Source organism: Vombatus ursinus, unplaced genomic scaffold, assembly GCF_900497805.2.
Source record: "Vombatus ursinus unplaced genomic scaffold, bare-nosed wombat genome assembly UNPS02015030.1, whole genome shotgun sequence".
Lineage (NCBI taxonomy): Eukaryota > Metazoa > Chordata > Mammalia > Diprotodontia > Vombatidae > Vombatus > Vombatus ursinus.
In genome coordinates this window covers 1798651-1816204 of record NW_020954808.1, presented here as the reverse complement: position 1 = coordinate 1816204, position 17554 = coordinate 1798651, and the positions used below count along the sequence as shown (strand labels likewise).

At 53.9% G+C, this 17554-nt stretch overlaps 1 protein-coding gene across 1 annotated transcript; it reads left to right on the top strand.

Annotated features, from left to right (window-relative positions):
- Positions 1–847: 847 nt before the first annotated feature.
- On the top strand, positions 848–16037 carry ZNF541 (zinc finger protein 541). Its single transcript, XM_027846027.1, has 15 exons — positions 848–1154; positions 2451–2694; positions 3937–5797; positions 6827–6885; positions 7276–7435; positions 7842–8015; positions 8649–8982; positions 9451–9514; positions 11074–11216; positions 11614–11717; positions 12951–13026; positions 13377–13465; positions 14647–14787; positions 15027–15208; positions 15312–16037. Exons 1-15 carry the CDS (start codon positions 848–850, stop codon positions 15478–15480), a joined length of 4107 nt encoding a protein of 1368 aa, XP_027701828.1. The 3' UTR covers positions 15481–16037.
- Positions 16038–17554: the final 1517 nt, after the last annotated feature.

The window sequence follows — 17554 nt, the reverse complement described above, 5'->3', positions numbered from 1 at the left end:
GGATGTGGACAGCATTTTCCATCATGGAGACTTGGTTGTCTTCTATGTGAGTGCAAGACCTGTCTTGTAGGCAGCGAGCTGGACCTCATCCATTCATTTATTCATTCACCAAAGAGGTTCTGCAGGGACGCAAAGATAAATGGGACCCAGGCCCTGTTTTCCAGGGTCATCTAATGTAATCTAGTGGAAGAAAAGATGTGTATGAATAACCGGACTGCCAAGGAGATAAAGGATAATAAATAAGCATTTATTAAGTGCCTGTTATGTGCCAGGCACTATGCTAACCGCTTCACATATGAGAGAGGTCAGGGCAAAATACCGTGAGATATTTGGGGAAAGGAACGTTGCTTTCATTTCCTCTTCCTTGGGGGAAGGATTGAAGTGGAGGAAAGAAGGGATTTGAGCAACTGGAGATAGTAGGCATGAGCCGAATGCCTGGAGGAGGGGAGAGGGGCAGGACAGAGCGGGGTGGTTATGGAGTAGGAGTACTTTAATTTAGCTAGAATGTGAAGTGCATGGAGGCAGAGGGAGGGGGTGTGTGTGTGTGTGTGTGTGTGTGTGTGTGTGTGTGTGGGAGCTTGAAGAGGAAGCAATGATAGGGGTCCCTAATGGATGGGATTTGTGGGAGGAGTCAAAGACGACCCCAAGGTGCATGGTGGATGCACAGTGCTACCAACACAAGCTCGTTGATGCTTTGTGGGGTTTCTTATACTGCTGTCTGCCCCTCGTTTATCCTTAGGATTTGGATAGCCTCAAGGCTATTTTCTGCCCACCTTCAAATCTCGTCTTGGTCAGCTTGTTGAAAATCGGAGAGCAGCTTTTGACCGAGACGTGTCAGTGGAGCACCATGGACCAGTACAGCCTTGGGGACGATGGTGCCCTTCAGTCAGAGATGCATCTTCCTGGATTTTCAGAGAGCCAGGGGCTGAACTGCAGTGACACCCTCAATCGAGATCTGTGCCCCAACACAAGAGACCTGCTCTACGCTGGCCTGAGCAGCTTAGACCTGGACCCTGGCCTCCCGACGCCAGATATGGCCAGCGAGGCTCTGGAGGACAATCTCGACGCCCTCTCTTTGTATTCAGGGAAGGAGGGAGACTCGGCAAAGCTATTGGAGGAGTATGCTGATTCGGACTCGCAGCCTTCCTTGCAGGGTGAGCCTCAGGGAGACCGAGGGGGCCACTGGTCCTGTGAAAGTGCCACGGGTGGGGTGGGGGCAGGAGTGTCCAGTTACCGCGGGGGGTGAAAAATCCTACCCATTTCCTCAGAGACTGAAAAGTCATGTTTATGCAGTCTGTTGTTCATGCCAAAGTTCTTCTGTTTTGCACCAGCGTTGAAAGGGAAGAACTGAGGACATTTTAAAATCATGTAGTTTAAATAATAATCTGATTCACCCGTCAGCTGCTGCCAAAGAATAAAACCATCATTTGATCAAACCCTCTTAATGGACCCACTTTGGAAATCTGACAGAAAATGTGAATGCATTGAGCTTAAAAAAATACTTCATCTGGTTTTATCAGAAGAGGTTGCTTCTAAATACCCTCAGTTTGAAAAAAATTGTCAATGCTAATTACAACTGGTGTTTCTAGAAAAGTTCAGATGCCTTGCTTGAATAGAGAACGTTCACAGGGTTTATTCATTGCCCACCGTGACACAGAGGACCCTGAATCTAGAGCTATAAAGGCCCTTAGAAATCATGGAATAGAATCCATTCATTTTATAGCTGGGGAAACTGAGGCCTGTGGGAAGAAGGTGACTAGCCTGCTTGTAATTTCCCTGTCAGCAATTAGGCTTTTACAAAAAAGAGAAAAACATTTTTATCATAGGAGAAAGTTGAAGGAAACTGGGTTCAAAGAGGACCAGACAGCATTTGGGGGGTCTTATCTGCCTCCCTTTGTCTAGCTGGTGTTCCATAGTCAAAAAATTTGAAACACCTTCCAGAAATCTACTAAGCTGAGCCAGTGGCCTGGCGCGCTCATCACCCCTTCCTTAGGTGTCTTCAACAGAATTGAATCTGGCTGGAGTAGAGGGAGGGAGGGAGGGAGGTGGGGGGGAAGAGAAGGAGAGAGAGAGAGAGAGGAGGGGGAGAGAGATTGAGCACGTCTTTGGGGACCAGGCTGTCGTAAGGCATCTTGGGTCGACGGGTACACAGTCACACGGCTGTATGGGACTCCAAAACTAAGACAGGGGGCAGCCCTTGGCCTCGTGCAGGTCTGGCCTGGCCAAACGCAGTCCCTCTGCTAACTGTCCCTCACATTGGGTTGAAGAACTGGAAAAGCTGTTCAGGATGAGCCTTGGTCACAGAGATCCCTTTCAGAGCGTGGCCTTTGAGTCCCTCGTTTTGCAGATGGGGAGACTGAGGCTCTCCCCAAGGCAGAGTTTGGGCCCAGCTCTGGTTCCCCTCCCTTCCCACCCCCGTGTTTGTAACTTGCTCCTCTCCCTCCGTCTAGACCTGGGACTGGGCGTCCTTAAGGCATCTAAAGAAGCAGATGAAGGAGGCAGGGCCAGCTCGGGCAGTGCCAGGAAAGGAAAGCGGCAGCACAGCTCCCCCCAGAACCCGTTCCTGGATTGCAGCCTCTGTGGAAAGGTGTTCAGCAGTGCCAGCTCCCTTAGCAAACACTACCTGACGCACAGCCAGGAGAGGAAGCACGTCTGCAAGATCTGCAGCAAGGCGTTTAAGCGCCAGGACCACCTGTATGTGGGAGTCTGGCAAGGCCCAGCGCCCTTTGGAGGGATGGTGGGTGGCAGCAGGGGAGGGCGGCGGCTTCCTCCAGGGTCTGCCCCTTTTATCCTCCTCCTCAGGAGCCAGTTTGATGCTGTCCAAGGCAATGGCATCTCTGGGGCCTTTTGGCCTACATCGCTTGTGTAGCTGTGGCCCAGGCTCGCCAACAGGGCCTGGGCGGTCTAAACAGCATACGTATTGCCTTTGAACAGAGCCTCTCTCACTTCACCTGGCTCCTGAGGCCAGAAGTTCAGTTCAGCAAGCATGTAGGAAATGTCTCCTGTTAGTGAGCCCTCTGCTAGGCCCAGGGGATACTCAGTCAGTCAGTCAGTCAGCAAATGCTTATTAAGCATTTGCTATATGCCATGTAGTCTAGAGTCCCCAGAGGGGAGGTAGGGTACACCAATAACCACTACAAGAGAGTGAAATACAGTAAAAAGAGAGGTCTGAATAAAATGCCACGAGAAATTAGGCGGGGGGATTGCCTGGGGTACCAGAAGTACCAGTGATGTTAGCCCTGCGGGAGAGACTGGGTCTGCTTACCTGCGCCAGGGAAGACCCACAACATTCTGAGGCTTCCATGTTGAAGTCAGGAAGAGACTGTCAGGTCCTGGCGGCTGTGCCTCGCCACTGAGTCAGAAGAAGGGCTTCTTCTTCCCATTGGGTCTGGTTAATGAGCTTTCCAAAGGGAATCTTTCCCACGGATCTCAGAAACGTTCCACGTGGTGGTGCCCTGTCTTCCCAGCCCAGGGAAGCCCTTAAGGCAGGCAGAGTGTGGCAGGGGACTGATGATGGCTTCATCCCCAGGCTCTGCTTCCTGTCCTTTCCCCGGGGCTCCGATAGCCATGTATTCGTTCTACTCCTCAGGCATTCCAGAGTCCAGGGCCCGGGTCTGCCACGTCTTCACCGGGAGTACAGGCAGGCTTCTCTTACACACTTGATGTGTTACGGAGGACTTGTGTCCACGTGGCTGTTTTGCGTCCTCCCGGTGGGACTGTTCAGAAGAGTCCTTAGTAAAGCTCAGTGCCCGGTTCTGTGCCGGGTCAGTCGGGGTCAGGTAGCTCGTCTGCCTCTGGTGGGGCTCAGAAGTGGCTCGCTGCGCAGTGAAGTTTGCTGACGTTTCAGATTGGGACAGCTATCCCTTTCCCTCGGGGTACAGAATTAATGTTGTCCCAGCTGTCTCACTGATTCTCCTTTTTGTGTTCTGGCTCCAGGACTGGACACATGCTGACCCATCAGAAAACCAAACCCTTTGTGTGCATTGAGCAGGGCTGCAACAAGAGCTACTGTGATTATCGTTCCCTGCGCCGCCACTACGAGGTGCAGCATGGCCTGTGTATCCTGAAGGAGGCCCCTCCAGAAGAGGAAGCCTGTGGGGATTCACCTCATGCTCACGAGGCAGCCGGCCAGGCTGGGCCCAGCAGCCTCCGAACCCTGGTGCCCTCCGAGGCCCGCTCCCCCAGCTCCCTGCTGCCCAACCGAGACCTCCTTCGGTGCATCGTGAGCAGCATTGTCCACCAGAAGCTCCCCTCACCTGGCCTGGCTGCTGCGGGGGCACCCGACGTTGATGGGAGGGGCTCACTGTGCCCTTGTCCGCCCAGCGCGGGCTCTGTCTCCTGTACTCCTGCCGATGCCATGGCACCTACAGGAGCCCTGGGCATCGAGCCTCCCGAGGAGCCTCGGCCCCCAAGAAAGGATGCGGCCCCCTCTGACATGTTCACAGTTATCCATTCAGGGAATCTGGCAGCCATGGCCCCCGGGGGAGAGAACGGAGCCTCTGACCCAGCTGATTCGGAACTGCCTTTTCTCCCACTCCCATCTGCTGGACCAGAAAGTTGGTCCGATGGGGGGACCTTGCCTTGCTTGCCTCTCTTCCGAGGCCAGGCGGTCTCAGCGAGCTCCCAGCCATCTAGTCACAACTTTCAGTGGGTCAGGAACCTGCCCGGCTGTCCCACGAGCAAAGGGAACAGTGTCTATTTTGTCCACAAGCCAGCTCCGGTCCCTGCCCGGGATGGCTCTGAGCCCAGGCCTGGGCCTGTGTCCCCGCTGCTGGACCCATTAGCTGCCCCAGTAGGCGCTGGACCAGAGGACGTGCTCTCTTTCCCTCCCATGCTTCTAAAGGCACCGGGGGACACCCTGAGTGATGCCAGGTTTGCTGGTGGTGAGGACAGCTCCTGGCCTGCCCAGAGGAACAAGTGTGACTGTGAGCCCTTCCCTTGGCAGAACCCTGGGGAGCTGGGCCTCCAGGATGTGCAGAAACCGAGTGGGCTCCCCCCTGAGAGCACCTCGCTCTTCAGGCAGCTCTTTCTCAAGTCCCAGGAGTCCCTGGTGAGCCACGAGCAGATGCAGGTGTTTCAAATGATCACCAAATCCCAGCAGATGTTCTCCAACACCCAGGTAGCAGCAGCTCCCTCTCAGCTCCCACTCCCAGAGACCAAGCAGGCTTTGCTGAAACCACTGCAGGGCGTGTGGCAGCAGCCTCTGGGCCCAGGGGCTGACTTCCATGCTCTCCCGGGGAACCCGGAGCAGGAGGGGTCGCCGGCCCACAGGAGAAAGACCCAGGCCCTGTTTCCAAGAGAGTCTTCACCTAGAAGCACAAGGCGGGACCCCAAGGGAGGGCCAAAAGTGGCCCCTGCATTGCCTTCCCTTGGGTCATCCCTGGACCCTTGTGGGAATCCAGATGCTTCTATGACCAAGCAGTGGCGGTCAGCAAAAGGGAGCGTAGGTCTGGGGGATGTTTTTTCCCCAGCACGTCCTCGACTGTCTCCATCGGGGATGGAAGAGCCAGCCGGAGGCCAGTTCCATTCAAAGCTGTCTCAGACAGAGAATGGTGCCCCCTCGGCCACCAAAGGTGACAAGAGTCAGGCCGGTGCCAGAGAAATGGGCTATCGACTCTTCTCTGGCAGCACCAGAGCCCAGCGATTCTCCGGCTTCCGCAAGGACAAAGTGAAGATGGACATGTGCTGTGCGGCGTCTCCGAGCCAGGTGGCCATGGCTTCCTTTTCCTCGGCCGGCGCCTTGGCGGAGCCCTCGCGGGACGTGAAGTCCAAGCTGACCGTCTTCAATAGGATGCAGGTACTCGATTCTTGCCCTCCCGCCTCGGGCTCATGCTTGGGGTAGGGGGCGCATTTCTTCCAGAGACGTAGGGCTTTCTAAGCCGTGATGGAGAGTTCTCCAGCATCTCCCTGCCCTTTCTTCTGTCCTCCTTTTTCTTTTTGGCTCTTCCTGCGGACATTAGACTTTATTAACAGTTTCATCATCATCCTCACTTCTATAGTGCTTCAGGGTTTATAGAGAGCTCTGGGAGCTTTAGGGAACTGAGGCTCAGTACACATTTATCAAGGGCCTACTGTGTGCCTATACTGTGCTAAGTGGGAGGGTTACAGAGAGAGGCCAAAGACAGCCTCTGTCCTCCGGGAGCTCGCCATCTTCTGGGGGCAGGACCACGTGCAGAGCAGCATGGACACGGGACCAATGGGAAATGACTAAGCCAGGGAAGGCTTCCTGTAGGAGATGGGATTTAAAGGGAGCCAGCCGTTAAGGCAGACATTTAGTTAGTGTCAGAACTAGGCTGCTGATTTCACTCTGCTTCCCCCATGTTATAACGCCTTTAAAAAGCAAGATCAAAGGTAGGAAAAAAAAATGGAGGCACTCTTTGTTCTTTGTTCAAACCCAGTGGTGAGATGGAGAGAGAAAATTGCATCTTTGCATGCAAGTCCTAGCCCCTCGGGTCATTCCATTTGTTTTGTTTTTGTTTTTGTATTTTTTGCTAGGCAGTGGGGTCATACAGCTAGTAAGTAAGGCCTGGTGCTCTAAACTCTGTGCCACCTAGCTGCCCCGGGTCATTCCATTTCTGAGTCTCAGTTTTTTAATCAGGCAAATGGGGATAATAATGTTTTCTCCCCCTACCTCACAGGATTGTTGAGGAAAGTACTTTAGTACAAACTATAAACCACTCTTGAAATGGGTATTGTATTATTCAATAATAACTAACCTTCCTCCCCATCATTCTTGTCTCCTCTTGAAATGACCATGGGCCTTCTCTGGCTGTGAGCCTTTCCCTGTTTCTGACACACTCATTGAGATGTCTTCTCTAATCTGCAGGGCGGGAATATCTACAGGCTGCCCCACCCCACGAGGGAAGAGAGCCTGGTGACTGGCTGGTAAGCCTGAAGCCCTGTCTGCTCCCCAGTGTAGAAGCGCCTTCAGCAGGGCCTTGTGATCTATGAGTGTTTCCTTGGGTTGGGGAGGGGGCGGGCCTTGTGGGCCAAGAAGTGGACCTGGAAGTCAGTCCAGTTCAGCAGATGTTTGGGAATTGTGTTCTGTGTGCTGAAACTACCAGGAGCTTCCATCCTCCTGGAGGGACCCAGTGGGTCGAAGGAAATTCACCATGTCTCCGAAATTGTACAAAGAGAGAGGGAGAGAGAGCTAACAAAGGGGCGTGGGGGTGTCAGGTTCTAAGCTCCCCCTTTGGGTCATCTCCGGAGCTTGCTGCCTGAGCAGACTTTGAAGGTCATGGCCGCAGGGGACTCCTTGGTGATTTCTGCCCTTAGTAACCAGCTCAATGGTGTTTCTCCGGACTGGACGGAACCCAGAAGCACTTACGTCTGCAAGAACTGCAGCCAGATGTTTTATACCGAGAAGGGGCTGAGCAGCCACATGTGTTTTCACAGTGACCAGTGGCCGTCACCAAGAGGGAGGCAGGAGCAGCAGGTGAGGGGGAAGTGGGGCCTTGGTGGTTTCCCTGCCAATGAGGCTTCTTACTAGGCATGGGGCAGCTGCAGGGCTGGCCCCAAACACTTTGGGCTAAAGAAAGATCCGGGGAGGAGGGGTGTAATTGACCTCAGAGGATCTGAAATTTTGGCAGATGACACAGTTTGAGTGGGGTGGGAGAGGCTGATAGTGGTGATGGGGCTCCTAGAACCAGGGCTTGGGGGCTTTTGGCCCCAGCTCTGTAGCACGAACCCTGTCCCTGCGCTGGGCCCAAGTCTTGGGCCCATGTGCTACCTTAGAAAACAGGGGTCATCCCTTGGTTGGTTAGGACTTTCATGAATATGCATATTCTTTCTTTTCTTGCCATGCCTGCTGTATAAAGAGACATCTTATTTCTTGGGTTTAGTTGTATAGCGCGGAATACTGCAAACCCCAGAGATTGGTCCTAAGGCCGGAGGGTGATGGACAAAGTCCACCAGGAGCCAAGAGGCCTTTGGAAGACCTCGCTGCAGCCCCTTTGGTGACCCCTGTGTCTGTCCCTGGGCCAGCTGGGAGCCGACCTCTGGGGAGCCTGACTAAGGTGGGTGCACCCACTTCAGACATTTCTGATGGGCCGCTCCCGACGTCTGGAAGGTAGCAGCACCCTTGGAGGGTGGGCTTGCTGTGTCTTCGTCTCCCTGCAGTAATGTCCTCGGATTGGGGGACTTAGCATTCTCCTTTCATCAGAAGGGAGAGGAAAACTTGTCACTCACTTGTGACTCACTTGTCACTCATGTGTCACTTGAGAGTGGGTGCAGAATGCTTTCCTGGCTGCCCGGGGCAGTCCTGGGAGGGGAGGAAGCAGGTCCTGAACAGTTAGTAATTGTAAGCTCCTTAACTGGAGCCAGGTTCCTGTTGCCTGAGTGTAGTTCTTAGGTGAGGAGTGGGATTTTCTAGGGCCCCCTCCCCCCTCGGGGCGCTCTGGAGTGTGGCCTCTCCTGGCTTTTAGTAGTGTAGTGATCTTGGGACAGGTGGGCATAGAGGAATGATCAAAGATTTGTAATCGCAGCTCTGACACTCACAGGTTCTGTGACCTGGGGCACTGTATTCACCCCTCTTAAACCTCAGTTTTCTTATCTGCAAAATGGATATTTCAACCTCAAATGCTATGGAATTATGAGTTGCTGTTAACTGCAGGTGACCATTTGAGGCTCTCAATGTTTTCATTCCCTAGGGACACGAGAGGGCTGGCCGAGAAGAGAGAGACACTAAGGAAACCAGCCAACACAGAAAAAGAAAAAAACGCCCCCAGCCCAAGACGCTGTTCATCCCTCCTCCACCTTCGGTTTTTGGAGAGATCCAGCCCGGCCCTGGAGGCTGCTATCAGAGCTGTCTGCGGTCCCCAGTGTTCCTAGTCGACTATCTCCTGAAGGGTTTATTGCAGTGTTCTCCATATACACCACCCCCAATGCTCAGCCCGATCCGGGAAGGGTCAGGATTGTATTTCAACACTCTCTTCTCCACATCCACTCATTCTGATCCTGATAGGCTCTATGGGACTGTGCTGGGTGAGTGAGAAGGACCTCCTGGCACCATGACTGATGAGCAAGGGGAAGCAGAGCTCCCCTTGTGGGCCAGACTCCCCTAGCCCTGCCTTGGGGTCTGCAGCACCTAGTCTGGGCTCACTAGAGGCCTGTCTCAGTGGGTGGGGGCCAGTGAGGCAGACAGGTCCTATCCACTCATGGTCCATCTCGCTGGTAGAGCTGAAGCCTGACAAAGCTGCGGGTGGCCTTGGAACACAGAGTGTTTGTGTCAGAAGGGACCTGAGGACCTGGAACATCAGCTCTGTAGAATGTGTAATGTTAGAGCCGGGAAAGGGGTCTTCGAGGTGATGCTGCCCAGTCTCTCTTTTATAAAAGAGGAAATGAAGTTTCCTTTGAGCTTAGACAGGGTCAGAAGTGTTACCCAAGGACAGGGAAGGAGCATAGGGATCCCTTGGCTTCCCTGCGTAACGTCTTTGGTCCTGTGTTTTCTAGACCGAGTGGATGGCTCTTTTGGAATTGCTGTGGTCAAAGACGACACCAAGATCAGCATTGAGCCGTGAGTGAGAATGAAAGACAGTAGGGGATGGACACTTGAGAAAGCCTAGGTGTAGAGAGCCTTCTCCCCATCCTTGGCTGTGTTGTCCAAGAGGGATTCTGGGAGAAGGCCTAGCCCAGGGAGCTTGGGGGACCGTGCCCAGGCCATCACTCCTCACCCCGGAGAGTGCCTGGCAGTCAGTACCAGGTGACCTCGGGCTGGCTGGGGCTGAGGTGAAGAGGGCACTGCCCAGCGGGTCAGTCAGCCAGTCGCAAGCATTTATAGCACTTGGTCTCAGGTGTCAGGTACTGCGCTGGGTGCTGCTGGAGGTGCAGACAGTGAGGATGTACAAAATAAGTAAATGTGGACTAGTGATAAAAAAGGAGAGATACAGCCATAGTTGGGAAGTCTTTATGTAGAAGCTGGTGCCTTGAGCTGCTGCTCAAAGAAAGAGGGGGATTGCATAGAGTGGAGGTGATGGAGGAAGGCGTGCACTCTAGGCGTCAGGGACAGGCAGGAGAGAGGTGTGGACGTGGTGGGCCAGGTGTGGGGAGCAGGGGCAAGGTCAGCTAGCAGGATTGCAGAGGGGTGAGGGGAGCTGGGAGGGAGGTTTGAAAGCTTTTGTGTGAGCAGGAGGGAACCACTGGAATGAATAGGAGGGGAGTGGTGGGGTCAGATCCTGGGGGACATGCCAGTCCCCTCACCCTCTCACCCCCTTGTCAATGTTGATGAGCCTGTTGAGGTGGGTGAGGACAGATTGGAGGGTCAGGTCTGCCACCGAGGCACATACCGAGATAAGTAAGAGACTGTTCCCATTGAGCTTGTGGTTACAGGATAGAGTGTTACTGGGGTATAAACAACACAAGACAGGATGTGATAAGTGCCATCAAAATGGTGTCACCCCAAGAACGATGGCCGTGCAGAGGAAGGGTTCTGCATGGACAGATGAGGGACCAGGGGAGACAGAGCAAAGCCTCAGAGACAGGAGAGTGGGACGTATTTAGGAATTAGGAATTCTGGAATTAGTATGGCCGCCTTGCCTACCTCTACATGGGCATGGTACCCAGAGGGATCTTTGGCCAGAGTCCGGGGGCCAGGGATTCTCTTATCTCTGTGTCGTTTCCTTCCCGTTCCTTGAAGGCGCTCCCATTTGGCTTGGGTGTGGGGGCTGCATACAGGGAAGCAGGGGAGGTGAGGGCAGCAAGGTCAGTTGGAGCCGTATTAGGGAGGGCATGAGCTGTGGGCTGGGGAGCGTAGACGTGACTCAGGAGACCGTGGGCGCTGGGGGTGGGGCTCACGGAATGCTTTTGACAATGGAGTGACACAGTTAGAGGTGTGAAGGCAGACACACAAACATAGCAGGTCCGTATGTAGGCACCTCAGCTGCCTTCAACATCCAGAGGATCTGAGAGTGGAAAATGGGGGAGCCAGTCACTGTCAGCAGTGACGGAGCGCCTGGCCGTCTCATAGACATTGGTCTGGGTGGGGAGAATGTGGCCCGAGAGCCGCACACTCCTTCACTGACTGCTCTGCGGCTTCCAGTTATACCTGGGTTATTATATGCATCGTTCCCATTTCAGACACATCAATATAGGGAGCCGATTTCAGGCAGAGATCCCAAAGCCCAGAGAGAGTTCTCTGGCAGAAGGTGACCAGCATGGCGCTTCGCTGGTGTGGAAACCATGGGGAGATGTGATGACCAACCCGGACACGCAAGGCAGAGGTGGCCAAATTTGGGGTCTCCCTATTTCTTCTCCACCCCCACGAGCAAGGTCATTCCATACTTTTCCCCTTGGCCAAAGAGCAGGGCCCAGTGGCCATTTAAATGTTTAGCTAACTAGGAGCCCACTTTGGAATCAGTGTGACCATCTTGCCCACCTCTCCATGGACATGGTACCCGGAGGGATCTTTGGCCAGAGTCCAGGGAGCAGGGATTCTCTCGTCTCTGTATTGTCTCCTTCCCATTCCTTAATGTGGGCTTCCTGGAGTTGGCCAAGGGAGGTGGCCAGGGACCTGCCTGGGACAAGTCAAGAGGGGCGCCGGTTTTCTTTGGTTCTGTTATCATGATCTTCTTTTGTTTTCTTGAATCCTCTCCTCCCGTTCTCTCATTATGACCATAGTGACTGAACTGTGTAACGTGGCCTGCTCCAGTGTGATGCCAGGAGGAGGGACCAATCTGGAACTCGCTCTCCACTGCCTGCATGAAGCCCAGGGTGATATCCGGGTAAGGGGCTGACCAGTGTGAGAGCAAGAGGAGAAAAGCCCTGGGAAAGGCAGGAAGGGGTCACATCCCGCCTCTCCTTCCCATGACACCCCCCCCACCCCCACCCAGCTTTGAGAAATTCATTCAGGTGGTACTTAGCCTCTCCCTTTTATCCCTGATTTCAGGGATCAGCCCCAAAGCACTCAAATGTAGGTTCATCTGGGCTTGGATTGGCCTAATTCTATGTGTCTCGTGACAATGATAGAAAATAAACCATGGCCTGGGGAATGCCAGGGCCCAGCCTCAGGGAAGTGCTCCTGTCTTCTGAGCTCACCTCCAATTACCAGCTGCTTGTTGGACATTTTCATCTGGATGTCCTGGGGAGATCTCAAGTCCACTGTGTCCAAAACAGAACTTCTTACCTCCCTACCCCTACCCTAAGGGCTCCCCTCTTCTTCACCATTGAGGGCCCCACTGTCCACCCAGTCATCCAGGGCTTCCCCGTCTCCCCTCTCTCTTACCCCACAGCCATTCAGTTGACAAGTCTTGTTTTTTACCTTCATAATGTAGCTCACATCCATTCCCTTCCCTCTTCTCCTATGGCTAGTCCACTGGTCCACCTCACCCCTGTCCCCTGGACTATTCCAGGAACTTCCTCACTGATTGGTTGCTCTGCCTCAATCCTCTCTCCTTTCCAGCCCATCCTTCACATACCTGTGCAAGTGTGACCCTGCCACTCCCTTGTGCCTCAGGGAGGCGGGACAGAGTCCTCTGTGGCATTTAAAGCCCTTTTACCCACTGGCTCTGGGCTCTGCTTCCAGGCCCTCTTCCTGGTTCAGCTACACTGGCCTACTCTGTCCCCCGGACATTGTGCCTCCGGCCTCTGCAGGGAGGCTCAGCTCATACCCTGCTCCCTGCATGGGCGGGCTTCCTCCTGAAACTACTTTGTCCTTGTGTTTATAGTAAAAATACACACGGTTTCCCTCCTCCCTCCCTAGCCTAAGTGCACGTTGAATGATGTGTCCTCCTAGGATAACAGACAGTAAGCACCTGCTGAGTGCCAGGGCTTGGGGTCCTAGGGGTGACAGCTGAACTTAATGGAGGTGTGGTTTCACCCTCAAGGACCTCAGGGGGTGAGAGGGGGTCAGGGTATAAGGAGCTAAACCGCCCAATATCATGTGATTAGAGGCGTGTACAGTGAGGTGCTTGTCACCTGGAGGGGGGATCCTCATCAGGTGACCTCCTTGGTTCTAGGATGCTCTGGAGACCCTGTTACTCAGAGGACCCCAGAAGGCTCCGTCTCATCCTCTTGCTGATTATCGTTACACAGGCAGGTGGTGACGTCTCAGTGGGTCCGGGTCCCCGCCGGAGAGGAGGCGGCTCTGCCAGAGCTCTGCATGTCCTCTTGGGTCATGGCCGTCTCCACCCCATTCCATAAAGGGCTCCTTGTGGCTTCTGGGTCCCAGCACCCTCCCAGAGGCGTGCGTCCAGCTTGGGCCTCCTGGAGCTTGGTGCAGAGGGCGGGAGGGAGCGCTTCTTGGGGTGCGGGGAGACAGGAGACATGGGTTAGGACTCGGTTCCCTTGGGGCTTCTCAGGAATGGGGTCTCTCCTTGTTTGGTCTGTGTAGTAGGACGTGGTGCCCAAAAGGAAGCATCACACTCTTTTCCTGTGTTTGGCAGGTTCAGACATCTGGACTCCTGTGGAGAAGAGGCTGTTTAAGAAGGCTTTCTGTGCCCATAAGAAGGATTTTTATCTGATACACAAGATGGTAAGGGTTCATTCTCACAGGGCTTCATCTTGTGCCATTTTGGAGTCAGTTCTCCCCGCCTGGGGGATACCCTTGTTAAGCAGCGATACCGGCTGCTCAGTGGGAAGCTTGGTCAGTGAAACGAGGACCTTCAGATGGTGGGACAAGCGGCAGGGAACAGCCCTTTGGTCACTGCCTGACAATGACAATATCAACAGCAACAAATTTATGTAGAACCCATAAATAGCTCATTCTATCCTCCCAACAGCCCTGCCAGGTAGGTGCTGTTATTATCCACATTTTTGCAGTTGGGTAAACTGAGGCAGACGGGTGAAGTGATTTGCCTATGGTTATGCAGCAAGTAAGTGTCTGAGGCCAGGCCCAGCGCTCTGTTCCCTGCACTGCCAGCAGCCTGTCTTACCCATTCTCTTCATTCAGCCCTGAACAGCCAATAAGTAAATATTTAATAAGTGCATACTATGTGTCTGCCAGGCATTGTGCTAAACACTGGGCATACAAGAAGAGGCAGAAGACAGTCTCTGCCTTCGAGCTGCTTACAGTCCACTAGTGGAAACAGCAGGCCAGCTGTGTACGTGATAAATAGGAAATAATTCCCTGGGGGAAAGCACTGGGATTCCGAGGGGCTGAGAAACACGACAGCAGACAGAACTGGGAGTCTCTGAACTGCTGAGCAGTCACGTGACTCACCCCAGGTTGCCCTGGGAGGAGCGGAGCTGGGATTCGAATCTCAGTCTTGAGCGACGAGGCAGCTAGGCGGTGCCGTAGTGCAGGAGCGCCGGGCTTGGAGCCAGGCTGACTTACCCCCCTCGAGTTCAAATCCAGCCTCAGACACTTCCTAGAGTGTAATCCTGAGCAAGTCACTTCACCCTCTTTGCCCCAGTTTCCTCATTTGTAAAATGAGCTGGAGAAGAAAATGGCAAAACCACTCTGGTATCTCTGCCAAGAAAACCCAGATGGGCTCGCAGAGAGTCAGGCATGACTTGCGGCTTCCAATCCAGTGTTTGTTCTCCCATGCCACACTGGAAAGTTGATGGATTGACCTGTGGCTTCTAGGACTGAAAAGATCTGCAGGCTTGAAAGGTCCTAGTGGGGCAGGGGTCTAGAGTTTGGTTGGCAAAGTTGCAGTGGTCGTGGGGCCACTTAGGCATGTTCCGTGACCTGCTTCCATTTTCTTTTCCTAGATTCAGACAAAGAATGTGGCCCAGTGTGTTGAGTATTATTATATCCGGAAAAAAATGATCAAGTTTGACTGCGGCCGAGCCCCAGGGCTAGAAAAGAGGGTCAAGAGAGAGCAGGATGAGGTAGAAAGGACAGAAGAAAAGGTAGGACGCTCTGGGAAACCTGAGGGCTTGGGGCTCTGAGGCTGCCCACTGTCCCTGGATGGGGGGTCCATTCAGGAAACTAACCTGCTTCCTGCCTGTTCAACCCCACCCCTCTCCTCCCTCTTGCCGCCTTCGGGCCAGTTGCTCCCTGTCATTAGGGCTTCCTTTGGTAGGGGTCTTGTGTCTCTGGAGTCTGAGTTCCTCAGAGTGGCAGGATTCTAAGCATCTCCTCTCCTCAGGTGACCTGCAGCCCTCGAGACCGGCTCAGTCATCGGCCGACCCAAGAGCTGAAGATCAAAACCAAGAGTTATAAGAGAGAAGCCAGTGTCACCTCTAGCCCGACCATTGGCCCCAAGAGGACCCCCGACCCCCCGGGGAGTGCCGAGAGCCAGGGCGTGTTTCCGTGCCGAGAGTGTGAGAGGTATTTATGACCTGCGACCCCCAGAACCCCGCTTGCCGCCCTGCCCTCTGTTGCTTTGTCCTCTGAGGCTCTTGGACATGCATTCTCCCTACTCTCTCTTCAGGGTGTTCGATAAGATTAAGAGTCGAAATGCCCACATGAAGCGCCATCGCCTCCAGGAGCATGTGGAGCCTGTGGTCAGAATGAAGTGGCCCGTGAAGCCCTTTCGGAGTGAGCCACGAGATGAGGAAGATGAGGAGGAAGCTGGGGCATCACCACCCCTCCGGTGGTGATGGGAAGAAGGCCAGGATCCTGGGGGGGAGGGCCTGCCTGGCCAGGGCCTCCAACCCCCGCTGGGGGCTGTGGCGTCTCTCCCAGGCTTGGTCCAGTGGGGAGCATGCCCCCGACGTGGCCACAGCTTCTCTTTGCTGTCCCATTGGGTAGCCAGGTGTCTGATGGGAAAGCCACGTCCTATGTTGGGTAGTAATTAGGGATGGGGCAGGGAAAGCACAGTCATCACATGATTGTCATGGCTGTGTAGTGTGGGCTTCTGAGGCTCTGTACCATTCAGTTGGGTGACCTCTCCCCTTTTTTCAATCATATGTCTCGGGGGAATGGGGGGGGAGAAAAAGACAAAAAAGTTGGATCTGAGTAGCTCTTAAATCTTTGCCTAAGTTTTGGGGTTTGTTATTTTTGTTGGAAAAGGCCAAGATTTCAGAGAATCAGTGGGAAGATAGCTCTATAGCGATGACATGTGGGGGCCTCCCTCACACAGGGAGGAGCCTTCTGCATTGAGTCCAAGGTGCTGTGGTGACCTGTACATTGTTTGGTTTTTTTGTACGTGCCTACTGTATAGCTTATTAAATTGGGTTTTTGAATGGCTCTTGGCGTGCTGCTGGGACTTCTTAAAACAATAGAGGCCTTCCGACCTGCCATTTGTCATCCAGTTCAGTTGAGCATTTATGAAGCACCTACTGTGTGCCAGGCACTGTGCAGGACCTTGGAGGTGTAAGACAGAACCACACGTAGCCACTGTCCTAAGAAGCTTCAGTTCTACCAGGAAGGACCAGGATGAAGACGTTTACTCCCACGAGTAAAGGAGATCATTGTAGGAAAAACGGGGGGATATCAGTTGGGGCATCAGGAAAGGCTTCTGTCAGCAAGCAAGAGAGGGGAGGAAGAACAGGCACCAGGTACAGGTCAGTCAGTTAACATTTATTAAGCACCTGTCAGGTACTGTGTGCCAAGCCCTGGGCACACAAAAAGAGGCACACGACAGCCCCTGCCCTTGAGGAGCTCACAATCTAGCAGGGGAGACAACGTGCGAACAACATACAGAGTGAGCTAGATCCAGCAGTAAATAATTAGCAGAAGGCACTAGAAGGAAGAGGGCTTGGTGAAGGCTTCCCGTAGCAGATGGAGCTGGGAAGCGGGCGTGAGCAGGCCCCGGGGAGGGCCAGAGAGGAGGAGGCCAGGTCACTGGATGGAGGAGTGTGTGGCGGGAGGGAGGTGGAAGAGGGCTGGGGAGGTAGGCGGTTGCCAGGCTGTGGACGATTTTAAAGGCCAGGCAGTGTTTTGTATCTGCTTCTGGAGCCACTGGAGGGGGCCATGATGAGACCTGCACATTCAGTGGAATGGAGGATGGACCCCCACCCCAGCAGCTATTGGAGTAGTCCAGGTGTGAGTGAGGTGACCAGGGCCTGCACTGGGAGGGGAGGGGCGGCATATGAGAGAAATGGACGGTGTTGAGAGCTAGTGAGGAGTCCAGGATGGCTCCTGGGCTGTGAGCCTGAGGGCCTGGGAGGAGGGTGGTGCCCCTGATGGTACCAGCAGACAGGGAGGGCTAGGGGGAAGATCACGTGGAGTCCAAGTGTCTACTGAACGTCCAGTTTGAGCTCTAAAAGGCACCTGGGGTGTGAGACGAGGTCAGCAGAGAGGCTGGGGAGGGAAAGGTAGATTTGAGAGTTAGCAGCATTGTTGTTTAGCGTGTGCAACTTTTCATTGAACCCTCGGCAGAGATACCCAGAGGGGTTTGCCATTTCCTTCTCCAGCTTATTTTACAGATGAGGAAACTGAGGTAAACAGGGTTAAATCACTTGCCCAGGGTCACACAGCCAGAATGTGTCTGAGGCCAGATTTGAATTCAGGTCCTCCCGACTCCAGGCTTAGTGCCCTATCCACTGTGCCACCCAGCTGCCCAGGTTATCAGCATAGAGATGGTGATTAAATCCATGGGAGGCGAGGAGATCACCAAGTGTGAAGTAGTGCTGAGGGAGAAGCTTCTAGAAGAGGGCCCAGGACAGTGCTGGGGGTCTCTGAGGGTCGGAGGGTGTGATCTGAACGACGATCCCAGCAAAGAAGCCGTCA